The sequence below is a fragment of the Micropterus salmoides genome, unplaced genomic scaffold (genome assembly GCF_014851395.1).
Source record: "Micropterus salmoides isolate LMB-PRFRI ecotype aquatic unplaced genomic scaffold, ASM1485139v1 Ms_hic_scaffold_7, whole genome shotgun sequence".
NCBI lineage: Eukaryota > Metazoa > Chordata > Actinopteri > Centrarchiformes > Centrarchidae > Micropterus > Micropterus salmoides.
In genome coordinates, this window is record NW_024044459.1 from 9,303,800 (window position 1) to 9,313,616 (window position 9,817).

Here is a 9,817-nt window from a genome sequence, read left to right on the forward strand (position 1 = left end):
TTTATCCCTCAGAGGTACAGTATGTGCTGCCGTTTCTATGCATCACTGTGACAGGCTTCGCCCACTGCCTTGACCAAACAAAAGAAACAAAGCTAACCCAGTTTCTGGTTAAAAGCCTTTTTTAAAAGATGTTCAATCCAACATGGAAATGTTTTGTGTATTTGTCTAGTCATTCCCTCATAGCAAAGACGTGCGCATTCACACATCAGTCTCCTCCTGAGCAACTGTTTTCTGTTACAACAGTAGAAGTGCATGGCACCATGGTGAACTAGGCACTAGAAATCCTGTAATTGCTAGCAGTATAAAAGAAGCCATAGAGAATCTAATATAGCCATAATATTAAGGAAATATCTGTATTTTGAATTTAGCAAATCATATTCTGTGATACTAAGCTCTAATGATGTCAGTGCAATAACAGAAGAGGAAGAAGAGGAGCGGCAGGGACGAAGCTTGAAGATGCATGCCCTGATTTTGTTGAAGTGGACCCATTTTTGATATTTTCAAACTCACAGCTGAGTTCAAAAACATCAGCACTACTGGAGAGCTGGGGGATCTATTGGGCCCTATATAAAAATTAGACAGGGGAATTTAAAGAGTAACTTAACACTAAATCAACTTAGAATTAGTATTTTTAGTATTTAGTAATATGTATATTTTATTATACTATTAATCGATCAAGTCCCAATCTTTAGTGTCCATGACAGTAAGTCTGTCATCTAGACTAAAAAATAGGTGATAATGTCTTGTATAAAGATGTAAAAGAAAATAAAAGTTAATATTATTGTACTCTTGTGCCCCAGAGAACTAGGCAACTTCACATTCACCCAATCAAGATATACCGTATACAGACAGAAATCTTTTGGAGAGTTCTGCAGTTTGGAGAGTTCTGTTTCATTAATCCTGACTGCCAAAAACGCTGGAAACCCGGGTATTACATATCGTCTCAGGCCGTCATCTAGAAGGCATAGACCATAGTTATGTGTGTAATTCTTGTTTATAGTTGGAATTTGAAAAGAGATTGAGACTGTAAAACAGTGGCTGAAGTGCATCTGTATGGAAGTGAATATATGTGACAAAAAAACTGAGTGAGCACAAAACAAAAAAATCAGGTTTGAGTGGCCAATCCCTCATTTCTGTGTCTGTGGTCAGTGTAAACTTCAGCTGAATGTGCCCATATCCTTTTTAGGGTCATGACTTATTAAGACAATTTCTCTGTCATGATGACTTAGAAATGTGTGACTTTGCGAGCATATGAAACATACCTTTAATAATTTAATATAAACTAATTTTGATTTTTAAAATAATGCAAATATTGCTCAGTCTCATATGTCACTGCCACTGGATTTTGTTTTGAAAGTGGATGGAGGTGTCTAACAGTGTGACGCTTCCGGGTCAAATCAAATACATTAGTTTGAGTTTCCGCTACTGCAACAAAAAATAAATAAAAGGTCAAATCTTACTTTCCCCATAGACCAACATTATAAAAGAGACTTTTGATTGGACAGCTCAAGCTGCAAAGGTAAATCTCACTGTAAGTCTGTGGGCCAAGCAGGAACAAAGGGGCAGGGCCAGTACGAGAAACGGTAATGAACATGTGCAGTGGGCTGCACAACGTGGAAGCTAGAAAACCTTTTTGTTAACTGAGTGGGTCTTAGTATCTCTTTACTCTAATACATCCATGGTTCCATCCATCCATTCATCGTCAACTGCTTATCCTGCGTACAGGATCGCGGGGGGCTGCAGCCAATCCCAGCTGACATCAGGCGAAAGGCAGGGTACACCCTGGACAGGTCACCAGTCCATCGCAGATCTTTCAGGCTCAAAACATCTGTTAGTCACTTGTGCACAAAACTGACTGTGCTCGTATAAATCTGTGCTCACATGCTCTCAAATGTTGTCTTGCAGGAATTTTAGGTCTCACTCAGTTCTTTTGTCATTTATTGACCTCCATATGTAGAGGTAGTAATTATGTCATACGTGTAGGAGGCGCCTCCGAGCTGTAACGGGGTGTTAAGTTGCTCTTTAAATAGGACCACTGTCCTGAAACCGAAAGGTCCTGAAAGGCCAGTATGTCCATTCATGGCCAAGTGTCCTGCTAAAGTGTCCCTGTGCAATACTGAACCCTCCACCAGATAAGATTGTCAGCTTAATTAGTCAACTCTAACAGAACCAGCCGGTGTTGATTTAGCTGCTGTAGCACTTTAAGTTTATGCTGCTAAATATTATGTGTTACTTATGTGTCAGTACTGTATTTATGTATGTGAAGCATCCTGACTAGGAATGTCAGTCTGTACGGATGTACTCTATAACAACATGCATATCATCAGTGTTTTAATGTACTCTTGTTGTCAATAAATACAAACTGAACAAATGCAAATTGCTAAATATTTTCTCTGCATGTAAAGATCTACTAGTTAATTAAATTTTAACAGTAAAATTAGTTTACAAGGTACAAGACATTATTTGCAACATACATAAAGGCAATTAGTGTTATATTGTTGGGTCACCACTCTCACAAGGCAACAACAGAAACACAAGTGAAAGTGGTGACCAGACCTGAGGAAAAACTGTTTCAATCAGACTGAGTGGATTTCTTCATTCTTTCAACAAAACAGACAGAAAATATTGGGGGATTTTTGCATTTCTGTGATTGTGGACACAGCAAACGCCAGGTAACTCCCAAGTTCTCAATCTTGTTGCCTGGAGTGCACTGAATCAGTGAGTCATTTTCAAGACATACTGTAGTCAGAAAGGGTCTGTAGTAACAATAAAAAGCACAAAACAACCCCCACATTCTTCCCTGACCAAAGTTTAACTAAATATTCAGGACTTGTCATCAAACAGTGAAGGAAGGGGAAGTTACGGTCCACCAGCCAGATGCTAGTTGTGAGTTTATAGCTATGCTAGGCTGCAATGTGCTTTTTAGCTAAATGCTAAAGTTAGCGTGCTAATATTAAGCATGTATAATATTTAAATTTGTATCCATTTCAGTTTAGTGTATAAGAATAGTATAATTTGCTAATTAGCATTGAAACCACAGTACAGCTGAGGCTAATGAGAATGGGGTCGCAGCTCTGTATGTGCACTGAACTGACACTAACTGGGCAAGGGAGTGAGGAATATATTTCTCATTTTGTAGGTAAGGTGTATTAAAGAGAAAACACTCCTTTTTTGGAGTCCATGCATCAGTTAGAAGTGCAGACTCTGAAAATCCTTATTCGGGGACAGCCCTACACCAAAGTCCTTAGGAATCATCACCAGTAAACAGACAGTGGCATCACTGCTAGAGTGGTTAAAATGTTTTTTTTGTTGTACAAAAATGTGCTAGCAGTAAAAGTTAGCAAAATGAGGTATCATATTTTTTTTTATCTGTATCAAAATCAGGTACAACAGTATTGAAAAATTAGTCAGCTATAACCAGGTGAATGCAGGTTATTTGCTTAATGTCTGGTTGTATGTCTGCTCGACCAGCTTGCAACAGATAGTTAAGTAACATGTTATGGTCCAATTCAGTTTTACGTTCTACCCAGAAGAGAAATAATTGAAATCTGCTTTTAAGGTTGTGAAATTAATTTTCTTTCCCTTAATGCGGTGTCTAGGCTTCAGTGTAAATGGTGACGTGCTGTCAAGTTTGAGGTCAGACCGAGTTTGGGTTGTTTCTGTAGTACATTTGCTCCCACATCACTGTCCTGCAGATGCAGAAGAAATCCCACAGGTTGCAGAAGAGTCCGCGGTCAAAAGGGTTCTGCTCGTCTCCGCAGTTCTTTAGGTACGAAATCCTGTGACGTGACATGAACTCCCAGGTGGTGCAGTTGATGGAGACCAGGTACAGGTGGCAGCCCAGCAGCAGCACCACCACCACCGAGAAAACACCAACAACACCCAGCGCTGCCAACAGGAACCCGTTTGCTCTAAACCACAGCTCCCACGTGACGATAGGTGAAATACCAGACCTGAAAGACACACACTAGTGTTAAAGAGAAATACAACCAATGGTGGTCTTCATTGTCAGTGGTGCTCTCTGCCCAGAACAATGCCCGACAGGCTGAGTGTCCTGCCAAGCTATGTACAACCCCTAGCAAGTATCATCATACACATCACTCACCACATGTTAAGGTTTAGGTTATAGATGGTATCTATTATACTTTTTGGTCCTGAGGATTTAACACTCATGACTCATGACAGGGTTGATCACATTCATATATTTAGATTTGATTTTTGGACATGAGAAGCAGGTCTGTTAATCCTAGCAAATGATGCAGAATTTGTCGGCAATATATGGGCAAAAAGAGATCAATGAATGAATTCCTAGCACTTAATCTCATAGGTTGGGTTAAACATCAAGTGAAGGACACGGCTGTATTAATATTAAGTACTGTTAGACTGAAAACAACAAGAGGTCATAGAACAGGGAAGAAAACATTCTGAAGACAAACTCTGTTTATTATCGACTAATTTACCAGAAAAAGAGGGCAAAGATCAGAGATAAGTCTGAAACAATTAAAGTAATGTTATGGTTTTTTTAATGCTTTCCTCTTCTGTTAATCATCTCGAAACTCCTCGAATTCTTGTGGCTCCTTGCGGTGGCCCCAATCACTTGACCATAACATCTTATACAGTATGTTCATAATATTGGTCTGTCTTCCTTTTCCCAGCTGCAACAGCACCCATGTGCTTGCCTCTCTTCACTGGCTTCCGGAAATGATTTTTTAAATTAAATGTTTTTAAGGTCTTCTTACATCTCTGACCTTTTCAACCCTCAAATCTTCTCCAGGTCTTTGATGTTTTATGAAAGCTGTTGCAGTCTAGACTGAAACAAGAGGCAGATCAACCCTTTGCTGTTGTAGTCCCTAAATTATGAAACAGCCACCCTCTTGATATTAAAGAGCGCTCCAACAATTGAACGTTTAAATATATAAATACCTGTTTTGCTCTATTCGTATATTTATTGCAGATTTTTAACTGTGCCTTGAAAAGTGTGCAGCACTTTGGTCAACTTGTGTTGCTTTTTTTAATACATAGTTTGACTTAACTTTATTTGGGAAGAGTTCCTACTTTGCCTTTCATGTCTGCCATTTTGTTCAAATGCATCGAAGAGTTATCTGGCTCTGTTCATTGATGTTTAATCCAACCAGTGAATTTATTTCTGCCTCAAAGAGATGTGTATATACCTAAAGCTACAATCTACAAAGAGCTTCGTAGCAGTTCATTTAAACTAAAAGCCTGCAGGATTGATTTCTACACATGAGGGTCTCCTGAATGTTGAAATTGCACTTGAGCACATTAAAGCCCCCGTTTACATAATTTAAGCAGAGATTGTTCTACCAATTTACTACTATTCTAAAGTGTTACCTAATTCAGCCTACTATTGTAGAGATAAACCTGCAGAGCAGAGTTCACTGTCACTATGTGATAATATTTCACTGAGTCATTATTAGACAGCAAACTGAGGCTGCAACTATTCAACCAGATAAGGACAGTTATCTTAAACAGAAGGAGACCAGCGTTCACCAAACGTACAGAGCGATGTGAAGGGCCCACAGCAGAGCAAGTAGCTGCACCAGCAGGTAGATGATGAACCAGCGGTGGTTCCTTTCTCCCACACAGTTCTCAATCCATGGGCAGTGGTGGTCGAAGCGCCGAACGCAGCATTTACATGTCTGACAATGCTTCGCTCTCATTGGCTGCTGCTTGGAAGAAAGAGAGAGAGAGAAGTGCTATTTACATTTACATTTACTCATTTGGCAGACGCTTTTATTCAATGCGGCTTACATTTGAGGAACAACATACAAGCATTAACAGAGCATCAAATACAGATCTACAGCTGACAATACATACTAGTAAGTAAGTTCATACTACATATCACATCAATGGGGTAGATACCTAGGGAAGGAAATAAGTGCAATCAATACAAGATCATTGAGGGGATAGACGAAGAAGAGCACAGGAAGTGCATGTTAGAGGTTAGGAGTTAGAGGTGTTATAAGAGGAAGTGTTCTCGGAAGAGATGAGTTTTCAAGAGCTTCTTGAAAATAGAGAGGGACACCCCTGCTCTGATGGCGTGTGGTAGTTCGTTCCACCATCGTGGTGTCACAGATGAGAACAGCCAGGACTGGGATTGCTTTGTGTGTAGGGATGGCAGAGCCAGGCGGCGTTTGTTGGAGGAGCGTAGCGGCCGAGAAGGAATGTAAACTTGTATTATGGAGTTTAGGTAGATAGGTGCAGACCCAGTAGTCACTCTGTATGCAAGCATTAGAGACTTGAACCTGAGTCTGGAGGCCACGGGGAGCCAGTGGAGGTCACTCAGTAATGGAGTGACGTGAGTTCTTTTGGGCCGATCAAAAACCAGACGCGCTGCTGCGTTCTGAACCATTTGTAAGGGTTTCACCGCTCAAGCTGGAAGACCTGCTAACTAGGGAAAAAGTTAAACCCCTCGTCACGTCTTTCAGGCTATTCATCTTGTCTTTTTTTTTTTTTAACTACCAATGTTGGCTGTATAGCATACTGGGTAATGCCACAATACCACACAGAATGCAATGTGATCATGAAGCAGGTATTAAACCTGCTTCATGATCACACCGGCCAATGTCTTAAAGGAAGCTGGAAAACCAGTAGGGAATAGAATGACATATTATTATATTTTTTCAGCGTTTTCTTTCACTAGTTCCCTGCATATAGCAATAGAATAGTTCCTAATGACATAATTAAGTAAATTAAAGCAACCTGGTACCAGATAAGCAGCAGAAAATGTATGGGTGGATTAACCAATTCAATTATTAATTCATTTAAATTCATTTTTATCATTATGACACAATGAATTCCTAGTTACTGTAGAGTGCAGTAATGATGATGGTGCAGACTGAAACTCCACATAGAGATTGAACAGCCGCCTGCAGCAAAATCCAGTGTCACCACAGTACGGCTTTTAGTTTATAGGTGTGTACTGCAGCTCACAATCAAGACAAAACAATTAATACTTTTCTACATCACATTTAAGACATTTAAATACATTATATGGCCTTTTTTTCAAAAGCACTGATCTGTATCATCAGGGTGACAAAAGGTTCCACCACAGTGAACATGTCTGATTGTAATTTTGCCAAATGTGTCTCAAGTGTTTTAGACACAACAAGAAGAAAAAGGAAATCTGTGTTTGAGTTGAAAAGGAAACAGAATATACAAATATGTGACTATACAGACTTGCTCAGAGAGCATACAACTTGTGATGAAACCTGTACCTGTAGCAGGCAGTATCCACAGCGCCGCAGCCGAGGGGTTGAAGTCTCAGGAATCATCAACTCCATTTCCTCATTTGAACCCTGAACGCCCTGCGCAACACAGACTGATGTGGGTCAAACACACACACACCATCCCATTTACTAAAAACCATCACCACTGACCATTTTCTATGGTATAGTTTAGGTTTCTAGATTAATTCCTACCCTGTAAGCACCTATTGGTTATCATACATTTCAAAACTTTCACAGACTTTAAAATATGATAGTGTGACAACATGTTCCATCACAGTGAACATAGTGTAGTTGAACATACAAAGTGATAATATAAGCTGGTGGAAAGCTCCAGCATTTGAGGTCTGAGAGTCAGCTGTTTGAACAGTAACCATCTTGGAGCAATAAATGCTCAAAAATACACACAGTTTTCATGACACATGTGTCTGCTTGGCTTTTGTGGTGCGGGTTTTGTTAGTCAGTCTCACCTGGACAGTGTCAGTGAGAACAAAGCCAGGGTCCATTAAAGAAACAGCAAAGTATAGCACCACCGACAGCACGACCAGGAGGAAGAACAGAACCGGCAGCAACAGCTCTCCTCGCTCCTCACACTGCCGCAAATCTGCACATTCACACACACACAAACACATAAGAGAGCTAAACTAGCCAAATATGTTTTAAAACCGAGACAATGAATGATATTGTGGATATGACTTTAGGTGCTTCTATATAATATAAAATCAGTTACTTAGTAAGCTAGAACGGTCAGATAAGCTCAGAAAATTGTATTTACTTTAATACAGACTTGCAGAACCAGGAAAAGACAACATTAAAGCTGTATCATCATCACAATATTACAATAACCAAACACCAGGATGATTATGCTATCTCATATAATGATATTAAAGAGGCCCTCCACTAGGGCTGGGCGATATGGCCAAAAATGTTATCACGATAAAAACATTTCTTACCATTCGATATCGATAATTATCACGATAAATGTCAAATCATTAATTCTTTCAAGTTTAAAGGCTGATTTTTGTTCCTGAGTGAAAGTCAGATGGTTACTTGGGGTTTTAAACTTCTCTTTATGGTCGGAACAAACACTTGATGTCAAACAGTGGATCACTTAAAAAATCTGAGGGAGAACATTCAAAATGATTGTGATAAAATCTTTTTCCAACAAATATGATTTGTAAATAATTTTTCAGTCCCTTTTCCTAAACAAATTAAATATCAAATGATTCAAATGATTTAAATTAAAATTTTTTTACTATATTATAATATAATTATAATATAATATTAATATATTATCTTGAACATTAAACAAAATGATATTATAATAATTATTGTTTTATTGCCCAGCCCTCCACCGATGCCTGTGAAAACAGTTTCTCTAGTATCTTCTATATCTTGGTCTCTGCGGCTACGATCCTATTTTCATGTCTGTCCCACCTTTATGGAAGTGCAATGCTAAATCTCTGGAGTACCCCTTTCATTTTAATTTTAATCTCCACCTCAAGCACACACATTTCCTTGGTGTTGGCTTGTGTCTGTTCCTTTATGTAACCAGGTGAAAGTCTCACAAAGATATTTTTCCAAGTGAGTTAAAAACATGATTACATCAATAAATACATATCAAACAACACGGAGCATAAATATAATCCAGCATTCAGGACTATCCAGATAGTTATGGAACCTGGAGCTGGAACAGCCCTATCTCTAAATACTCTGTTTATCATTGTCCTGTCTAACTGTTGTTTGAGGAACAATGTGATCTGTTGTCAGGGCTTTCAGATAGTGTAATCTCCCTCCACTGAACCAGAATACAACCTGTCCCAGTTTGAACAAACTTACCGGTGTTGTGCAGGCACAATATGAGGGTTATAACCCAGGTTAGCAGGGTGTGTGCGGCCCGAACCAGAAACCCGGTCCTAAACATGTTCTTCCCCATTTTAATCTATTTCACTCACCGCTGCTAAGCAGCTAGCTCACGTTAAGTATTTACAGAGACGTTAGCTAATTTTACTACATACCTACGGTGGTTATCCGTACGACACTTAGGTTGAATACATTCTGACTATGCTAGGAAATAAATGTGGAATTTATAAAACAATACTGTATCTAACTACAGTCTTAAATGCGCATTATATCCAGCTTCCGTGTTTTGATAAGGAAGTCTGCGTAGGACAAACTAATGTGTGAACTGAACCCTGTGCTAAAAGTCAAACGACTTATAATAACAGTAATCCTAAATCAGCTAACGTTATATAACAACACTGTTTACTGTTCAGTGTCTAATCCCATCCTGTTAGTATCTGCTGTTTTCTGTTTTGCATTAAATCTAGGCCTATAATCTCCACAATGTAAGAATGTAAAAACATTTTCAATGTCACTAAATAATCATGCAAATTTACTGAAATATGAAAACATGCACAAACTAAACCACACTGTTTAATAAGTCAGCTATTTTTGTGATTTATTTGTATGTACAGAGAGCTAGTCTGTCTTTTATCTCTGTCCAGAGGGAGAAAGCTTCTAGGAACAGCTGATTAGCTGAAAGAGACATTGTTCTCCAGCAAAGTAAT

General features: G+C 39.0%; 1 protein-coding gene across 1 annotated transcript; it reads right to left on the reverse strand.

The window, feature by feature from the left end:
* Window positions 1-2,314: 2,314 nt before the first annotated feature.
* Window positions 2,315-9,409, reverse strand: LOC119892259 (palmitoyltransferase ZDHHC12-B-like). Its single transcript, XM_038704441.1, has 5 exons — window positions 9,087-9,409; window positions 7,718-7,851; window positions 7,239-7,328; window positions 5,521-5,687; window positions 2,315-3,953 (listed from the first exon to the last, which is right to left on the reverse strand). The coding sequence occupies exons 1-5, from the start codon at window positions 9,181-9,183 to the stop codon at window positions 3,638-3,640; spliced, it is 804 nt and encodes a 267-aa protein (XP_038560369.1). The 5' UTR covers window positions 9,184-9,409; the 3' UTR covers window positions 2,315-3,637.
* Window positions 9,410-9,817: the final 408 nt, after the last annotated feature.